The sequence below is a fragment of the Danaus plexippus genome, chromosome Z (assembly GCF_018135715.1).
Source record: "Danaus plexippus chromosome Z, MEX_DaPlex, whole genome shotgun sequence".
NCBI lineage: Eukaryota > Metazoa > Arthropoda > Insecta > Lepidoptera > Nymphalidae > Danaus > Danaus plexippus.
The window spans coordinates 7964170-7983812 of record NC_083559.1 but is presented as its reverse complement, the minus strand read 5'-3'; the positions used below and the strand labels follow the sequence as shown (position 1 = coordinate 7983812).

Below are 19643 nucleotides of genomic sequence, written 5' to 3'. Positions count from 1 at the left end.
AATTGTATTACACTAACACTTCAATACTTTTCAATACTAGTACTATGTCACTATAGGTATTAAAAAAATGATATTACATATATATATTATAAAAAATAATTATTAAATTCAAATTATATACATTTTTGTATTTAAAAAACCTCAATTTTGTAGTCTGTATCGATTTTGCATGGCAACTATGTGACATTGCTATATTCCACAATACCTATATGCTACTGCAATATTAAATTTCATTTCTTTTATCGTCCTATTTATCCATCACTTACAGTGACTACATAACTTTTTACATTTCCGTTAAGTCAACACATGCAAATTTATTAACTGTAAGTTAAATTTTAGATATTTTATTGTCCATTACTTATTATTAAACTAAAATAACAACATTAAATTTTTAACAGTTCACCAAAATTTCTATTCAAATATTTTTCTCAATTTCTTGACGATTCATTTTATATAGGTAGATAGTTATGATGAAAGCTACCTAAAAACCATAAATAACCGTAATTCTATAACATTCTTATTCATTGTGGAGTATCTACAATATAATGTTTTTATAATATACCTACAAAAAAGATTATCATTATATAAATCATCCACTTTGACACAATTTTAAAATCGTTACTTGTGTAATAAAAAATTAAAATTACAGCTTTGTGATTGGTGTTGTAACAATTGTAATATAATATTGTAAGCAACTGAAATAGAAAATTTAAATATTTCTATAATTTATAAAACAGTCATAAAAAGGAAATTTTAATAATATATATAATTTTTATTTCAGGTAAATCAAAATGATAGGAATTTCACTTTCGCTGTTAAGTTGGATAGGTATAAGTCCTGTACCATATGCTGCTTATTTAATTGGTACAACTGAACCTGCCCTTAAGCTATTGATTTCTATATTATTAGGGTATCCATTAGGGATTATATATAATAAATATATCAAAGAATACAAGGAGTACAGACATCTTTTTTTCATTGGGGCTGGTCTTGATATTGCTCTCTATAACTTTGGCCTTTCATTTTATCATAATGCCATTCCTGCAATAGTTATTTATATCACAACAAAATTATTTGGTCCAAGTAAGGAGAATGCAATAATTACATTTATTTTTAATATGACTTATCTCTTGATTGGGTATGCACAAACGGAATCAGAAGACTATGATATCACGTGGACAATGCCACATTGTGTCTTAACATTAAAACTCATAGCTCTATCATTTGATATATGGGATGGTCAGAAAATGAAAAATGGAGAAAGTCTTTCTGAGAATAGTAAAAAAACGGCTCTCACAAATCCACCTACTTTCTTCGAACTTATTGGTTTTGTTTACTTCCCTGCTTGTTTCCTTGTGGGTCCCATATTTTCATTCAGAAGATATATCGACTTTGTTTCTGATAAATTCCCCATTGATAAAGAAGCACCAATGCTAGAAACACAGGCATTAAAGAGATTTATACAAGGCATGATCTATTTAATTGCTTTTCAAGTTGGCAGTAAGTACAAAATTTTTGATATGCTACTAGCTTATTAACTAAAAAAATATTTAGTTTTATGGTAGTAATAGTTAATAAACTAGTATATTGTATAATTTTTACATAGGTATTATACTTATACTAAATTCATTGTTTCAGTATCCGTTTTCAGCATGAATTACATGCTCTCTGATGAATTTTATAATACTTCCATAATTTATCGTCATTTCTACAGTGGATTATGGGCACATTTTGCTCTTTATAAATATATCTCCTGCTGGTTACTTACAGAAGGTATGTGTTTTTTAACAGGAATGTTATGCAAAAGAAATGAGGGTACTATGTTCACACCTTAACTTATAATATTTTTCTCTATATTTAATTTAACTTTTGTAATGAACACCATACACTTTTTACATGTTAGAATAATACCATGTCTATTACAGCATCCTGCATAAGATTTGGTCTGTCATACAATGGCACAAAAAAGACGGAATATGGAGAAGTAACAAGATGGGATGGCTGTAACAACATTAAATTAATGAGATTCGAAGGAGCAACTAAGTTTCAGCATTATATTGACAGTTTTAATTGTAACACTAACCACTTTGCTGCAGAATACATATACAAACGTCTTAAATTTCTTGGTAACCGTAATCTTAGTCAATTTTTCACTTTAGTGTTTTTGGCTTTATGGCATGGCACACGGTCTGGTTATTATATGACTTTTTTCAATGAATTTATAATTATATATATGGAAAAAGAATTGGAAGGTATACTCTCAAAGTCAGATTACTATCATAAACTTTGGGCTTCGCCAGCAAAATACTTATTGTATGGCATTCTTAAAACTTACACTATTGTTTTCATGGGTTGGAGTTTAATTCCATTTGATCTCAAAGTATTTTCGAAATGGTGGCAAATATATGCCAGTCTCTATTTCTCAGGCTTCATACTTTTCTTGCCTTGGGCTCTAGTATATAAACCAGTGCTTTTGAAAGTAATGAAAATGTTACCACCACATGTGCAATAAGGACTTCTAGATTAAGTTCTAACAGACATTACATGCAATTAAAAACACCAATGAATAGAAAATAGCAACAGTAATATACAAAAATTTATATAAATTCTCCACTTTAATTCTCCATAAACAAAATTAAATATCTTAATATATGTTTGCAATCGTGAGGCTCTTGATACTCTTATATCTATAATATGCATAGTCTTTGTTTATATTTATTTTTCTTTTCATTTGACTTTCTGAATTAATATAAGTACATATATATATATTATTCTACTATTTATACATTTTATTGTCCCCTTTGTTGCATACAAGAAAACAATATGTCAATCAATGGCTGTTAGTAAGAATTTGAAACTAGGTTAGGTTTTCTTAGGTTAAGGAGATAAATAAAGTTGTAGTAGTTTGGTGTGAACATTATTTTACAATTATTGGTCTTGTAATACTAGGGGATTTGTTATGGTAGATAATGTGGAGTTTATATCCAAATGAAGGTTACAATTGTTAACTCCTTTTCCACATTTTAGACGTAAGATATTAAATTGTGTCAGACTAGTGTGCCTCGGTGGTTGGTTATTAGTGTGATGTTATATAAATTAAAGATTCTTATAGTTTTGTACATAACTTGCTTATAATTGTGTGGATGAAGTTTCACGCATTTTAATGCTGAGATTGTGTGATTGTTTGAAATTGTATGTTAATTAAAACAACGTTGAATTATACAAATAAAACACATTATGAAATACAATTTGAAGCTTTATAACCACACTCACCAACTACACTTAGATAATAAAATATCTGCTTGTAACTTAACTATTATAAGCACTTTTACTGGGTTACCATCTTGTTGATGACTTCTACTTAAAAGCAGGACTTTTTTGTTTGTCGGAATATACTACTTACTTAAACATAATGCAATATTATTGAATATGGGTTATTCGTTTTCCCTTTAATGGAAGGATGCGATATGACGTCATTCATTGCAATTTATTGGTAACTTAGCTTCACATATTTATCTAAGACTAGACATCACCTGTACAGTAATAGTAATTTTAGTATGTAAAATTAATATAAATTTTAGTATCGGGTAACTGAATGCGACCTTGTATGGGAACCCAATTGTTATGTTTGAATATATTTAAAAATGCGAAACTATATTGCCTTATAAAATTATTGTATTAAATAATTATTATAGTTATTTGTTTATTAATGTCAATTTTATTTGAATTTTTTTTTCTTTATATCATGCATAGGTACAGTCCATATTAATTATTTTAGTAATAAATTATTTTAAAATCGTCCTTGAATTTTAATCACAAGCAATTGAAGAACCCCAAAACTTAACAACAAAGACATAACCTACTTAATGAAACAATAGTTAATGTGTAATATATACAAGCTAATAATGAAACCGTCGCTTTCATTATTTCAATATATACAATGAAACGATTGAATTGTCACAAGCAAGTCTCGAATGTATTTATTATAACAGTACAGCTAAAAGGTATCTACACATGTTTATAAAATTTTTGGCTCAAATCTTTAAAAGATTGTTATATTTAAAGAGTTCTTTGAATGGAATGTTTAGAAACTAATGGCACTAGTATAAAACAATTGTTACTGAACACTGGGGACTGGGGTCGTGGTTTTACAGTCGTGGTAGTTGTGTGAGGAGGCGGTGGGAATCGACACCTGTAACCAATCCGTATCTCGGCTTCATATTGATCCAGTACCACGTACCGCCCTGAGTATTTTCTATTTAGTCTGTTTACCGGACCAAATTATTTTGGAAGCTTCATAATATCTACCGGTTTCTTTTGTTAATTTTATATACTTTTTATTTTTGATTCATGCCTCAAAAATAAAGATTAATCTTTAACTACTAGGATTGTATTATTATATTGATATCTGTCTTTTCTATAACCTATTTCTTCTAAGCCTTGAATATAACTAACATTTCTTTTTTGTCAAAAAGACAAAATCGATTTCATTTTGATTCAGTTTTTCATTCTTTAATCATATATCATGCACTTTAACAACCTGGAAACAGGATTTTAATTTATCATTGCTTTGGATACCTAGGTTTTCGTAAGTTCTATTTAACATAGGAATAATATTTCATAGCACGCTTGAAATAATCAACTATATATTTTAACTGGCTTTGGTCATTATCGTGTTACTTTTTTATGCTTTATTTAGACGTAGGGTGACAAATAATGTAGTGACTCGAGATTTTAAAGATACATTTGTAAAAGAAAATTATAATTTAAAATAATGCTTTGTTTGTAAATAACAAAGTGAAAAACTGATCACAGTAGGCCATGCAACCCTCTCAAATAGCATGAATTTGATGTGAGTAGGCTTAAATTTCACTGAGAACACCAAATTCTTAGTAATAACTGTTATGTTTAATGTTCATTTATATTTTTATTATAAAAACCCGTGAAGCACAAATATAAATGTAACAAAAACTTTTAATACAAAAGAAAACACGTTAACATTGTAATTTTAAAATAAAAAATAACTAAATTATTAATTCAATAATCAATAAACGTTTTATCACGATGACGTCAAAGAACAATATATCTGCCAGCAAGTATTTTTAGTTTATATAAATTTGAAATCAGAAATATTGAATGTAAATTAAGTGATTAAGTACAATATGTCTGTATCTAAATTTTATTATTTGGAACAATTATCTCGGCGTATAAAAGGAATTATGGAAAATAACGCGGGAGCGAATAGAAAAAGGAGGTATGACATAAAATATATAACTAAAATGTTTACATGAATCTCCGATCCTCTATAATTAACAAAATATTTAGGTTTTTAAAAAATGACTTTAATTTTATTTGTGGCCAATGTTTAATTTTTTTTGGCCTTATTGGATGTACCTAAGTAGAATAGTGCTTTGAATATCATAAATGAAATTAATTTGGTAAATAAACTGGAAGATTAAAAGCAGCCATAGGATATAAATCTAGTTTTGAGATTGAGTTTCAGCAATTTGTCCTTTACATTTAAATGAAGAGGTACATAGTTAATAGAAAGTAGAAATTTGGGTACTAAATAAAGGTGATATTTTTCCAGCTTTTTATTTTTTAATCTCGTAACGTGTAGTGATACAGTTTTCACTTACGGACAGAATTATATGGCGATAAGATTTAGATTAGCTGTATAAAATTTTACAATATTTCTGATTTAGGGTTGCTTTGAAAATAACTAGTATTTTTAAAACAGTCAATCACCTTCACAGCTAGGTATATTTAGTGAAAATTTAATAAAGTACATTTAAAAAGATATTCAAAAAAATTAAAATAAAAATTTTGTTCCAGAAATTTCATAATAGAAAAACTTATCTCGTATATACTCAAAATAACGTTCATGGCGATTAGGTATAGAGATTAAATATCATTTACCTATAATTGCGTATCAAAACATATAAAATGATAACAAAATATAAATTACTGCGGAGCAGGTTTCTTAGTGGATTTGTGTTCCATTGAAATAACAAACTTCTAAAAACGTAATGCGTTCTTTACTTTCGTTTGTGGTATAAAACAAGAAAACAATAGTGGTTTGAAATGTATATTTTTATTTCAATATTGATATAATATTTCATTATCATAATTTAATTTAGTCAATAAGCAGGCATATTGTGCGGCAGTGAATGTATTACATTTGCATGTTGTTTTTGCAAATTGCATATTGTTCATTAAGACTTAAGAATATCTTTTTCTACCCGATATTTTTATTCAAATTATCAACTAGTTCTATTCTAATTTGAAATAGGCATTATGACTAGGAAAACTGTTAACTTAAAAATTAAATACAAACATTAAAATTACTTACAAATAGGTGAGTGGGATAAAAACAATGTTGTTCCGTAATGCTTTTGAGCAGAGATACTATGCTCGTAGTACACATACATGTTGATTTGTAAATACAAAATAATAAGAATTGATTAAAGGATGAATTTTTTAGGCCTTATATAAGATTCAACTAAGGTCCAATAAAAATATACATTTTAGTACGATTTTTCATCCTTTTTTATTCAATTTATCCGTACTCTCAAATTGTTACTACATATAGTTTTCCTGTAAATTCGCTTCCAATGGAGATCAAGACATAATAAGTCAGGTAAAGGTATACTTGAGGTATTTTTATCTGAGCTCTTCTTTTTCGATGACATTTGTGGATGAGGTAAAAAACCTAGGGTCTTCTGGAACCCATATCTTCGCGTGTAAAGTTCCGCCGGACGGTCTTTCGCCCCTACGCGACCAAGAAAGCGAATGGGCTTGAAAATTGCTGCCTGAAACAACGATCTGCTTAAATACTGCAACATCTATAACAAGTTTAACCGACTGAATAGAGAGGTAGTCTTTTGTATTTTTAAAAACGCTGTAAATAGGTAGGTATACTAATCTACTTATAAGTCGATTTAGAAAGAACTCTTTTGTTTGACGTATAGGTTTGTTGTTCTTCTTAGTTTAAGTATTTGGAGAAACCTTTATAATTTTAGGTGTATTTTTAATAAAAACCTACCAAATGTACAAATTGAACCCAAAAGGAAAAATTAGGGCTTGCTTTAAAGGTCAATTGACAAGATTATCGATACCTATATCTATATAACATGTATAAACAATTATTATTGGAATAGGTTCTTTTGTAAACCAGCTTTTACACTCAGGCACAATCATCAACATCGTTTAACACTATGCTTGACGTGTTTGCCCGAGTTCGAATGTTCCGATAATTTTTTGTTGGTAGGTATAGTGGCAGTTTTGCATGGTAAAATCTTTTTCATAATTTACTTAAGTTATACGCTAATGTAGAATAAAATAATTTGAACAATTTTTTCTGTTTATTATCATATAAAGCACTTTTTTCCACACTAATCTGAAATAATCATAGAAAGTTTAATGTTAACTGTGGATGAATAAGAATATTTATATTGCTAATTCACTTCCCTGGGAAGGATGCACTTATACCCATTTTTATAGGTACATTATGTATTTTATATGTAATTTGTTTCAAATGTTTAAACCAGATAAGATCACTCGAATAAGTTGATAGTGATTAAAAAGTTTCGGGAGTATTCTGGATTTTGTATTGTTACGGATTATAAAGTGATCTTAATGAGAAGTAAGATTTTCGAGAGTATTAATTAAAATAAAACTAATATTTTTTGGATTTATTGTATAGTGATATTTACGAATTTCATATTCGCTACTATGTACCTTTCGCTGGGCTATGTTGCATACAAAGCATTAACGATTTATCAGAAATGTCCTTCCATTCCTATTGAATTTCGACAAACAAAATTAAATTGAGAAATTTACCCACAAATCTAGTGCCGAAATTTTTGGGAGATACCTACTGTCGCAAAGTAGGTAATTACCTACACCAAAATGTGTGTTTTATTTATAAAAAGATTTAACTATGATTTCAGGTTACTAGAGTCGTAACTGTAGTGTGGTGGTAACTGTTCCCCTCTTCCGAATATAAAAAGCAAATTTACAAAATTTCCGAAAATGTTTAGAAATAATACTGATTTTCCAAAAGACAGATCATGTTTGAAGCAGCTGTAATGAACCATATTTACTAACCAAACAATTTATAATTTCCGAGTTTTAACCGTCCTCCTATTTGATTTAGTTATATTGTTAATTATAAACACTCAATGCTTTCATCTCAATCCCTTAGTAAGTGTAAGCTGAGTTGTATTTATCTACAATTATTTAGAATTGAGTGTACCCGGGGGGCTAACTAAACTTGCGAATGTGGTATGATGGGGTGCGGTTATGGAGGGTAACGCACGTGCGAGCTGTTATGGCCCTTAGCCCCAGAGTTTACACCCACAGATAGGGATGACCTGTTCCACTCGATTATTTTATGATAATACTTATATTTTATTACTAATTTCACAAGGTGCGTGGTGTTTGAGTCATTCAATTGAAATATTCAAATGCTTTTAGAGAAATTTTAAAATATTGACCTACATCAATATACGAAAAGATATTGATTTCGATCTCTGCATTTAGTAATCTCACAGTACATAAAGAATTAAAATCTTTAATTTATCTTAAACAAATTGTAAGTTAGAATGTATACCACCTGTAGTAATTTTTTAACTGCACTGTCACCTCTTTTCCAAGTTTTAATAATGAATGTCAATTATAGTGTGTATTTCCGGCAATTTGACCACTTGTCGCAATTTTAGTATCGATTAAGTAATATAAGTATCTAAGGGGTAAATAATAAATGTATTTCGAAGGATTTCTAATACGTTTATAAAAAATATTTTTTTATTATTTTAATATATTATAAGAAAAAAAAAATACGAACAATGTAAAGGTTTGGAGAAAACTACATTTGGCCACGAAAATTTTTTCCAGCATATTTGGACAATGCACCTAATTCTTCTTCAATTCTTATTATTTGATTATATTTTCCTATACGTTCGCATCGTGCTGGTGCACCACATTTTACCTGACCTGCTGACAAACCTACTACTAAATCTGCTAAGAATAAATCATCCGTATCTCTCCATCTGTCACATACGACTATGCCAAATCCATTTGTCTTTAATAACTTGTAGGCTTCAATTACCTCAGTTAGAGTGCCCGCTTGGTTTAGTCTAAGACCTATAGCATTTCCCGCTTTTTTTTCTACCGCAAGACCAACTCTTCTCAAGTTAGTCTGAGTCAAATCATTACCAAAGAGCTGATTTTGGGTGCGCGCAGTCAAAGTAGACCAAGCTGCCCAATCGTCAAATTCAAAAGCGTCTTCCACTGAAATGACGGGGAACTCTTTTATGTTATCTAAATATACTTCAGCAAGTTTGTCTGATGACATATAATCTTGGGGATTTGAGTTGGGATTTTTGAACTCAAGATCATATGCTCCGTCCTTAAAAAGATCGGTAGCAGCAGCATTAATAGAAATCTCTGCTTTACCAAAATAGCCACACTGCTTAATCGCGTCCGTAAGCAAAACCAATGCATCCCTATGACTTTCTAATGGTACTGCAAAACCACCTGAGTCACTTACGTATGAGGCTTCAACTCCATATTTTGCAGTTACTATCTTTTTCACGTATTGATAAATTTCAGTTCCAATTCGCATCGCTTCAGTGAAAGATGAAGCCCCTGTAGGCATAATACAGTACTCTTGAAATGGTAATCCGTTGCAACTTAATACACCGCCCGTCAAAATAGTAAAATGCGGAACTGGTAATATGATACTTGCTACACCAGCCATGTCAGAAATATGTCTATATAGAGGAACTCCTTTCTTGGCTGCGCCAGCTTTCGCGACTACTAAAGACACGCACATAATTGCATTTGCACCAAGTCTTGACTTATTTTCTGTTCCATCTAGAGCAATCATGAATTGGTCTATTTCTTTTTGCAAGGTCACTTCAAGGTTTTGTTTTATAAGCTCAGGAGCAATTATAGTGTTAATGTTTTTAACTGCGTTCAATACACCCATTCCATTATATTCAGCAGGGTTGTTATCACGTAGTTGAACAGCTTCAGCTATTTTCTTTTCATCCGTTGACGGGACTCCGACCCGGAAAAGTCCCAGTTCAGTCACCATATCCACTTCCACTGTCGGTATGCCGGTTGCATCGTAAATTTGTCGGGCTAGTAAAATTTTTATTGGCATGATAAATTAGAAAAATATATAATAATTATAATAAAAAGGCACTACAAAACTAAATAATATAATATATCAACAAAATTTTAATAATTTATTGTCAAGAAACAATAAATCTTCATAAAATTTTAATTGTTTAAAACTAATTTCAGCCAGTGCTTAGTATGCCAATGTTTAACCGATCTTTTTATGTTACTTGAACAGCATTGTAAACAAAACTTGAAGAGGTAGAAGGGGCCCGCGCACGTGCGAGATTATCTCGGTATTTATATGTAAATCCTACATTACACTTCGATAAGGTGTTTTATTAATTGAAAAAGAGATTAGAAGCTGTACAAAAATAATATATATTTTTTCTCTTAAACAATGTTAATGAGAAATTACGTACGTTTATTTGAATATAACATAATATAACTTTGAGAAACATTTATTATTATTATTTTTAAGTATAAGCAATTTATAACATCGTACACGATTAGGCAATTTACTTAAACACGATACACTTAATATATGTTATAATGTTAAGCGCATTACAAATCACGTATTAAATACGAATTGAGAGAAGGGTGACAGTTTAATAGTTTTCTAATACACTCCTCCTCCCCGTTTACAAAGTGCTAGCTCTCAATTTGCTATGGTGTGATTCGCAAATGCAATACAGCTGACACCCTTGTTTATATTTCTCTCGCTTTTATAATGGATTTTATTTGTTAGCATAAATTGTTTTCTATTTATTCTTGGAAATTTTGTAAATCATTTAGTTTTAAAATGTATATTCAAGAAATACCTAAGCGTCCCACTGTCTTTATCAAAATATTATTAATCTTTGTAAACTCCTGAATATGATTGTATTAGATACCTACATAACATACGGGACATAAGGTAAGACAAAATATTAATTTACTTAATAGCCTTATCTACATAATAACAAATGTTATATAATAGATATATCTAAGGTAACACAGACATTTATATGTCATTGTTAAGAAAATGTTATTTAGATTATGATTTTTTTTTACCTAGGGCTTTGACATTAGCTTCTAGAGCATTTTTTGTTTATCTAGGTTGGGGCAAATAAAAAAGCTCATACAAAGAAGATTATTGCAGAGAACGTTTTCAATTAATGTCACAATAGTTTCCGCAGTTCTCTGGGACGCTTTTTCACTGACGGGTCACGCAATGCGCCCGTGGGAACAAAGCGACGATGGCACCTGGACGTTGGACCATCAATGATAACAACAGAATACATGCGATATTAATTTTATTGATGATAATTTTAGTCATGAATTTTTACATCATTATATGAAAAATATCAACGAGAAATCGTATTTTATTCCGTAACTGTAGAGAAATATAAATGATTCAAGAAGTTTTCATCACGACTTCTACGATTATATACAAGAATTAAAAGAATAAATATAAACTTTTTTTTTTTGATTGGACGATGAGATAAAAATATATGTCTTTCAAGTCAAGTTTTACGTCAACGTGGTTAAAATTTTATTGGTTTGATATGTAGGTATATATAACTTACAGATATATTCGTAAACATAGAGAAACAAAATAAGGTTTTAATTAATTAAAATTCTACAAAGTTTGGGCAATCGCCAGTTTTTATTTGAATAAAACTATGTTTTTCAAATTTACTTTATTTTATAAGTATATTATCAAATTTACTTTATAAGTACGCGCAGTAAATCTAAAAAACCTATAACGTTTTAAATCAAAACATTTTGTGATGACTAGTCCAAAGTTTCTCGTAACTGGTTCTTATGCTTAATTTAATAAGAAAAAATAAATTTGCAAAAAATAAAATCCATCCAATTTTAGAACTTCAATTATATTTTTAATCCTAGTTTTAATTTGACGCATAAAATATAATTTTTAGTTTGTCATATTCATTTCTCTTTTTCTTTTTATTAATCATATTTCCCTTAATTAAAATATATAAAAATGAATTAAAAGATTTGCATCGATTTTTATTTAAAAAAAATACTAATTATTTGTGTTCCGCAACATTAGCAATGTATCGATCGTCAAAAGGTGCACAAACAAAATGCAACAGAGAGGGCTGGGCCTGGCACTGTTTGACCCGGCGCGACGACCCTGACACGCGGGTTAGGAGGAGAGAATATCTAATAATAAATAGTAACAATACTTAAATTATGGCTGCATATATAATAGACAATATCTATGCATGGATATGTTTTTCTCACTTTACTTCTTCTTCACTATATAGGTGATATATGAATTTTGAAATAAGAGCTAAAGAGCTTTATAGTTATTGAGAGTTATAGAGCTTTATATATATATATATATATATATATTTATATACATATATTATAGTTTCGAGAACGTTCCGAATGATTTTGAAACTAAAATTAAAGATTTCTTTAAAATATATTAAATTATTAGAAATTTGTTTAATTAAAATAAATGATGATATATTTTAGGAGATTTGTGTTTGTTCAGAACTTGTGTTACCTTTTATTCAGTTTTATATTAAAAGTGATTAATTATAACAAATTTAAGAGAAGATAACATGAATTACCTCTAATGATGATTTTCTTTTGTTCTTGATCTGTGTTTTGGTTATTTGAGACGCCAGTGAGCATAGTTTCCGGTGTTGTTCTATCAGCGCGTATCTGGGTAAATATACATTTACTATTATTTACAGATTTAATTTTTGCGATATCAATGGGATTGCCGATTAAAGTTAAGATAGATAATGTTTGATATTGAAAAAGTTGTTACAAACAAGTAACGCTAAAATAACATTATTGATAAGATATGTGAATTTTATGGTTTTAAAACTGAATTAGTAATTTAAAATTAAAACAAATATTCGAATGTTATTGTAATCCGTGGATGAGAAGTCCGTATTGCAAAGCCGCGGGATTTTTGTGATAAGAAACTACCTTTATTATATAACAGCATTAAAACCAAAACCGGAATTTTCAGTCAATAAATTAGATAAAGATTTGTTTGACTGGGTAATAAACACTTATACTAATTTATAAATATCAACAAAAGCATATATTATACTTAATGGTAACATAAAAAATAAGTAAATATAGTATGTAAGACGTAAAATAGTTCTGGTAACCTTTGTTGACTGTAATGCAACTGCCTATCTATTTAAACTATTTATAATAAAATGAAAATATTGAAATATAAAGAAAGAGCTGGAAAAATAACTATTGTTTAAACTTCACATAACCTACTAAGCCATACGGCCTCCTGCCATTTGTATTCTAGGTTTTAATGTAAGTAGTTATCCTTTAAAACTCGCGCCAGGAATTAAATTAACTAAGATTAGGAACCACATAAAACATTCGGGTTACCTTTTCTCTTTGACGGGTAAAGCCATAAAATTGACATTAGTAACTACATATATTTCCTTTTCAGTCAAAGCAATGTATAAAATAATTATTTAACAATAAAAAAGTCCATAGCTAAAGAGCGTAACTGTCAGAGTTAATACTATGCCTATAAAATCATCCCTCAAAGCTATCTACAAGAATAAGACTGTTTTTTTAATGATTTATCTTTTATATAAAATTTTCTTATGTTAGGGAGATACGAATGTAAAAAATATATTTTAATGTGATATATAACAAAAATTATTGGGCCTATAGTCATTTAATTTTCATGTACATTTGATATGTAGGAAACATTTAACATTTTTGTATATATATATAGTTTTAGGCCGGAAAAGCAAGAGCAAAACTTATAAATTATTTTCAAGAACATCTGTTAAAAAATTATTATACCTATATTTATTTATAAACAATCTTCTATATAATATGTTACAATTAAAAATATTTAGGTCCATGATATAATAATCAAAATATAGGCAATTTAGATAAGATAATTTAAAACCAAAAACAAGTTACTGACCAATTCCCCTAAGAAACCAATATATCCAATAGCCAGTTTCAGTGTGTCAACTTTGGATAGCCGTTTCTCGTATGGAAGTGTCGGTATGTGGGCTCGAAGACCTTCAAAGGCGTCGTTGATGGACTGCATCCGACGCCTCTCACGCAAGTTCGCTGCTTGCCGCTGTTGTATCTGCTGTTGAGGACACCGCGATCTTCGTCTGTGGCGCCGGCATGTTGACCTGGTTATCAAGTTATTATCTAAGATTTCTCCAATTAGGAGCTCGATAATTACATTGTTCATTGTCAATCATTTTGAACTTTAAAAACAATTCGCACAAATAACAAACGGTAAATTAGAATAAACGCCGTTTTAGCAAATTATCGCAAGAATAACTCGTATATGATAGAAAATCTACCTCGCTTACCAATAATAATAAATAAGTGACAAATATGTGGAAATAAAGAAAAATAGGCTATGTAATAAATAATATTTTGAGATATAGACGAACACGGTGTTATTATATATTACCTTTTTCTTGGTATCGAATGATTTTCTTGATCGCTGGCATATAGGCTACCGTCGGACATCGAAGAATCATCGAAGAGAAATATATCTGAACTATTACCGGATGTCGGAGAAACACTATGATTTAAGGATAATGCATTGGTATCCAGAGAAGCACAGTGATTATCGTTTGCATTTTCCATTTTTGTTTACTAAAAAGGTCTCTAATTTATATCACTTATTATTGCACTCCGGTCATATTTGTGTCGTTGGAGAGATACTCCACAACGTAATGAACATTCTGTAGAGGGTTCATGTGGAGGGCTGAGGTTCACTAAAAGGACCGCCCACAAGCTGCAGCTCCGCCCACATCTAACCTCTTAAATGGAATTAAATGGAAATTAAATAATTCTGAATGCTTTTCATAAATGCAATCCCATTAGTTAATCCCTTTATTAGTGTTCATATTTAGCAAAAGGCAATGTAACGAGCTTTTATTATTTAGGTAGGAACTTTCATCTGTCTCTTAAAATTTCATGATCTAATACGCCAAATAGTAGCTTAATTAATTTTCAAAAATTTTTTTTGGAGAGATCCACCTCTAAAGATACTTTCACTCAAGCAAGTGGAGACTTCAAGTTATCCGTAAACATAGATAAATAGATTTTAGTCAGTGTAATGTAAATCATTTAGGGTTTGATTTTAGTGAAATAAACACGTATTGATGTACCATTATATAAGCTGATTAAATGTTTTTTGAGAAAAAAATAATATCCGACTACGTTAAACTGAAAGATCAATAAAGGGAAATAAGCACTTGAAGGTTTTTTCATGAAATTACAGAAATATAATTTTATTAATAAAGTTTACACTGCATTTTTAAATAAAATGTATAATAAACGGTTTGTATAATATAAGGTTACATTAAATTGTTATAAAATTTATTTAAGTACCTAATGGAAGGATAATGTGAGAAATGTTATAAATCTTTTACCATATTATCTAAGGTGCCTAAATCTAAATGATAATAAGTATAGTATCACGTGGTTCACACCTCGTCTGCCCGTGATCACGGTTGCTGCAAAGTAACCGAAACGTCGGGATTATGTAGTTTTTAAATAATAAAATCCGAGTAGTAAATCCGAATAATACTAGTTTCATTTAAATGAATACTCGCGAAAATCTTAGATCTCATTACTTTAACTTTTCATCTAAAAACAAATATTTATATATTAAAAACTGAACTGATTTTATTTGCACATTTCATGAAATACCTAATATTTTAGTTTTATTATTTTACGATCGATAAAAATATTTTACAATTTTTTTCAAGTTCAATTCAGCAGTCGTATAAAATGTATATACTCAATAGGTTCTTGATCCCTTCAAATTGTTTTTTAATTTTGTAAGTATCTAATAATCAAATCAGCTTTTAAAGTTTTACTAATAGGTAGGTATAACTAATATAAGGTACACCTGTTTTTATGGAATACACAATTATTTTGCAATGGACTGGTTGTAGATAATACATTTACTTTATTTAACGTTCCCAATTACAGTTTTAGTTTTTGCAATGCGAACAATGGCATGCGGTCGAAACTTCCTCGTTACGTGATTGAACCCAATTTGAAGCCGTAAGTGTTAAAGTACTATTTTAATGACAATATATGTATCTCACACATATTTTTTATAAATCTATAGATAAATTATTTCAGAGCAATATTTGGTTCATATAGCTACGACGCCGTGAAGGGTAAATTTATTATAAAAGCCGCAAACATTTCCACAACCGAAATAAATTTGACTGATATAATATTCAATAATTCTACGTCCAGCAACAATGACGAGAACTATAGAAAGCATGTTAGCATACCAATCACAACGACAACAACAAAATCTTTCAACTGGTGGGCAGAAACACGAGAATTGCTCAAGAATTCTACACTTTTTAAAAATAAATTTAATTCGAATAAAACTGTAGCTGATGTTGCCAAAGACAAAATGCAACCGTTGTAAATAAAAATGTTTAATCGATATTAATGATTAAACAAATAAATATGTAAGATAACAGAAATGTTGTCATATATATATTTATAGCACATGAATTTTAAATAGATTATTATCTTTTGTATTACAGGATATTGTAGGATAAATGAATCACAATTACTAGTTTATGTTTTATTTTGTAACATGTTCGTTGTTATATGCGCAACACCAAATACAATGGAGAGAAGAGTTATCAATAATATGGCCCGAAAGTACCTGAAAAAGAGGATTAAATTATTTTTTACAGTATAAATTTTGTTATCAAGGATGTTGAGCAAACGGACCGATAGTTGTAGTAACACTAAACTATATATGTATAGGAATAAGATGTTGTACGTTTGTTTGTAATGCCGTTGAGCAAATACTAGTGAACCAATTTTGATGAATTATTTTTTTTACTTAGCAATAGTCACGAAATAGAACAGGTTACTTTTTAACAAAAAAACCTTGCAGTCGCGGAAACGACCTTGGCCATAGCTGCTTACGTATAATTTAAATGATTTGGTTTTCGAAATTGCAATGAACGATTATAATAAAATACAATGTAAGATGATGCGCATGAAACTTAAATTCAATATATTCGTCTTTACCATGTAAATTTTGAACGTCTTAATACACGTATGATACTCTCTGTTTGTCTGAATGTGCTATCTTTGTCGCCGGAGTTGTCTATTACGAAATGTGAATTAGCAACTTTTTTTTCCAATGGCATTTGAGTTTTTATCCTCTTCAATGCAACTTTTTCTGAGATATCGCTTCTTTTGCAAAGTCTTTCCAACTGTTGGTGGTCCTCACTGTAATAAAATTCCACATAAACAAGAAAGAACATTTGCAAAGTGTCCTAACTGTGTACAATTCTTACCAAACGACAGTGATTATTTTATGCATGAAGTTTAACATTTTTCCAGTTTCAAACAGCAATGGCACCTCCATTACAACATATGAGTGGCCAGAAAAAAAATATCTGAAAGCCATTTTCAGCATTGCAACCTGTATTTTTGGGTGGGTTATGGCATTAAGTTGACGACGTTTTTCCTTATCATCAAAGATTAATTCTCCTAATTTTAATCTATTCACTCTTCCATCTGGCAGCAATACCTCATTGCCAAAGCATTTCTTTAATTCCTCCCAACCCTTGGTTCCTGGATCTAAAACTAAATCACAGAAACCAATATCAATAGAATCATACATAAATTCTTATTGATAGAACTATTTATTGATGATTAAATAACAAGTAGCGTCCCTAGAATTCCATCGACAACAGTTATTGTTTTTGCAATAAATTAATTTAACTATTTAAATTATGAGAGTCTCAGACTACAAGAAAACTTGGTTATGATTCACATATAATCCAATTTTCAAGGAATACTTATTAACTATTTTAGAATACTTAAGGAACATCACCAAAGTGAACTGTCTCTTACATTACCGTCCCATTCAAGTGAGATTTTATTAAAACATCTGATACACATTTATATTAATTTGAGACACCTTAATGTTTAAGAAACATTATGGTAACATTTCATACAAAATCCACAGTGATTAAATGTAAAAGTAACCTATTTACTTTCATTTCACAACATCAGAACTATAATATCCAAACACTTATGTATTCATCGTTATTATTATTGCTATTGCAAACTTTATACTAAATTGTAAGAGTTCAAAATTATTATTTTGTTTCCTTTATTATAACCTATTGTGTGAGTTAAGACGCAAATTGATAATATTTTAGAATTTACATTTGAATTTTTACAGGATCTCATAAAAGAAATTTACTATATTAAAAAATTCTTCATTTTACTTTCATTTTCAGACAAATACTGTAATGAACTTGTATTCTCATAACAAATAACGAATGAATTTTAAATAGTCATATTATCAAAAATGTATTGATATATTAAAGAATACTTGATAAATTAAATAAACCTGTTATCTTATTCAGCATCATTTTAAAAACAAACTTCAAGTAAGTGTAAGTGTGGCGAGAATTATCCACATTGTTCATTACTTTTGTTGGCTATGCCTTTTTAGAATCTGTTGCTACTATTATTGTTATATGTTTATATAGAATGGAGTGTTAAACCAGCAAACAATTATAGTCAAAACTATTTCTGTCATCATTAATCAAACATAATAAAATAAGTATATAAATGTCTCTATATCACTATTTTTAGAAAGAATATATTTAACTTAAACATTTAGCATTTAGTTTGTACTCATATTATAAAATATGTTATATAATGTTTATATTAATTGTACAACTATTATTCAGATCTCTTGAAACTAAAGTTAATACCTTTCCTTGCAACTTCATCAGCGTCTATCACAGCTACACCATTTTCACGAAATATTTGAAGGACAGTGCTTTTTCCAGTAGCGATACCTCCAGTAAGGCCCACAATAAACATTTTCACACTGTATATGTTACTAGCTGTAGAATTTTCTTGATTTAGCTTACTGTATTAAGAATATTGGAAAAGCATTACAGACCCAAGGTTCTTAGAGTATTTTTCTATTTAAAGTCTGGTAACTTTACAGAAGTCGACACTATATTAGGAATACCCTCTAAAGATTATTGTTAAATATGTTTTACCAAACAGTGATTGCATCCGCTAAATTATTGATTTTATCGATTAATATAACATACATAAGTATTGTGTTAGTTATTCATTTATAGAACAGTAATAGGAACTACAATGAAATTGTTTTATTCCTCTTAGATGTCATGCTACTTTTACAGCGAAATACAGATTTTAAGATAATACATATGAAAAAATTACAAAAAATAAATATTATTTCTAGATTAATTATTGCTAACAATAACGACAATGAACAATTTTACAGTTCTTAGCTATGACAATCAATTTCAATTTTCAACTCGAACATATGACAATTGACAACTCTCTTTATGAATGGAAGTACAGATGATTATTATTGAATTCGAAATAGTGAATATAGTTACAATATTTCATAACTGTACACTAACAAAATTTATGGTAACAAAAAATTTATTAGATCTAATAATTGAAGAAATAATGTAAATTAA

The 19643-nt window shown here is 29.2% G+C and overlaps 5 protein-coding genes across 7 annotated transcripts; 2 read left to right on the top strand and 3 right to left on the bottom strand.

Annotated features, from left to right (window-relative positions):
- Nucleotides 1-169: 169 nt before the first annotated feature.
- On the top strand, nucleotides 170-3799 carry LOC116777589 (lysophospholipid acyltransferase 5). The gene is made up of 4 exons (XM_032671221.2): nucleotides 170-323; nucleotides 782-1500; nucleotides 1639-1773; nucleotides 1926-3799. Exons 2-4 carry the CDS (start codon nucleotides 792-794, stop codon nucleotides 2510-2512), a joined length of 1431 nt encoding a protein of 476 aa, XP_032527112.2. The 5' UTR covers nucleotides 170-323; nucleotides 782-791; the 3' UTR covers nucleotides 2513-3799.
- A 2276-nt stretch (nucleotides 3800-6075) lies between these two features.
- LOC116777859 (pancreas transcription factor 1 subunit alpha) lies at nucleotides 6076-14888 on the bottom strand. 2 transcript variants are annotated; one of them, XM_061526298.1, is made up of 4 exons: nucleotides 14573-14888; nucleotides 14063-14282; nucleotides 12714-12807; nucleotides 6076-6808 (listed from the first exon to the last, which is right to left on the bottom strand). In XM_061526298.1, the coding sequence occupies exons 1-4, from the start codon at nucleotides 14749-14751 to the stop codon at nucleotides 6555-6557; spliced, it is 747 nt and encodes a 248-aa protein (XP_061382282.1). In that variant the 5' UTR covers nucleotides 14752-14888; the 3' UTR covers nucleotides 6076-6554. The 2 variants fall into 2 exon arrangements, with proteins under 2 accessions (XP_061382282.1, XP_061382283.1); XM_061526299.1 differs by having other exon boundaries at nucleotides 6541-6812; nucleotides 14573-14881.
- Nucleotides 8756-10298, bottom strand: LOC133319933 (enolase-like). Its single transcript, XM_061526297.1, has one exon. It carries the CDS (start codon nucleotides 10169-10171, stop codon nucleotides 8870-8872), a length of 1302 nt encoding a protein of 433 aa, XP_061382281.1. The 5' UTR covers nucleotides 10172-10298; the 3' UTR covers nucleotides 8756-8869.
- Nucleotides 14889-15850: 962 nt separating the features above from the next.
- LOC116777967 (uncharacterized) lies at nucleotides 15851-16610 on the top strand. The gene is made up of 3 exons (XM_032671790.2): nucleotides 15851-15953; nucleotides 16108-16182; nucleotides 16264-16610. The coding sequence occupies exons 1-3, from the start codon at nucleotides 15904-15906 to the stop codon at nucleotides 16562-16564; spliced, it is 426 nt and encodes a 141-aa protein (XP_032527681.2). The 5' UTR covers nucleotides 15851-15903; the 3' UTR covers nucleotides 16565-16610.
- Nucleotides 16611-16711: 101 nt separating this feature from the next.
- On the bottom strand, nucleotides 16712-19458 carry LOC116777966 (dephospho-CoA kinase domain-containing protein). 2 transcript variants are annotated; one of them, XM_032671788.2, is made up of 5 exons: nucleotides 19088-19454; nucleotides 18894-19012; nucleotides 17457-17748; nucleotides 17185-17388; nucleotides 16712-16810 (listed from the first exon to the last, which is right to left on the bottom strand). In XM_032671788.2, the coding sequence occupies exons 2-5, from the start codon at nucleotides 19003-19005 to the stop codon at nucleotides 16720-16722; spliced, it is 699 nt and encodes a 232-aa protein (XP_032527679.1). In that variant the 5' UTR covers nucleotides 19006-19012; nucleotides 19088-19454; the 3' UTR covers nucleotides 16712-16719. The 2 variants fall into 2 exon arrangements, with proteins under 2 accessions (XP_032527679.1, XP_032527680.1); XM_032671789.2 differs by having other exon boundaries at nucleotides 18894-19458.
- Between the last annotated feature and the right edge of the window lie 185 nt (nucleotides 19459-19643).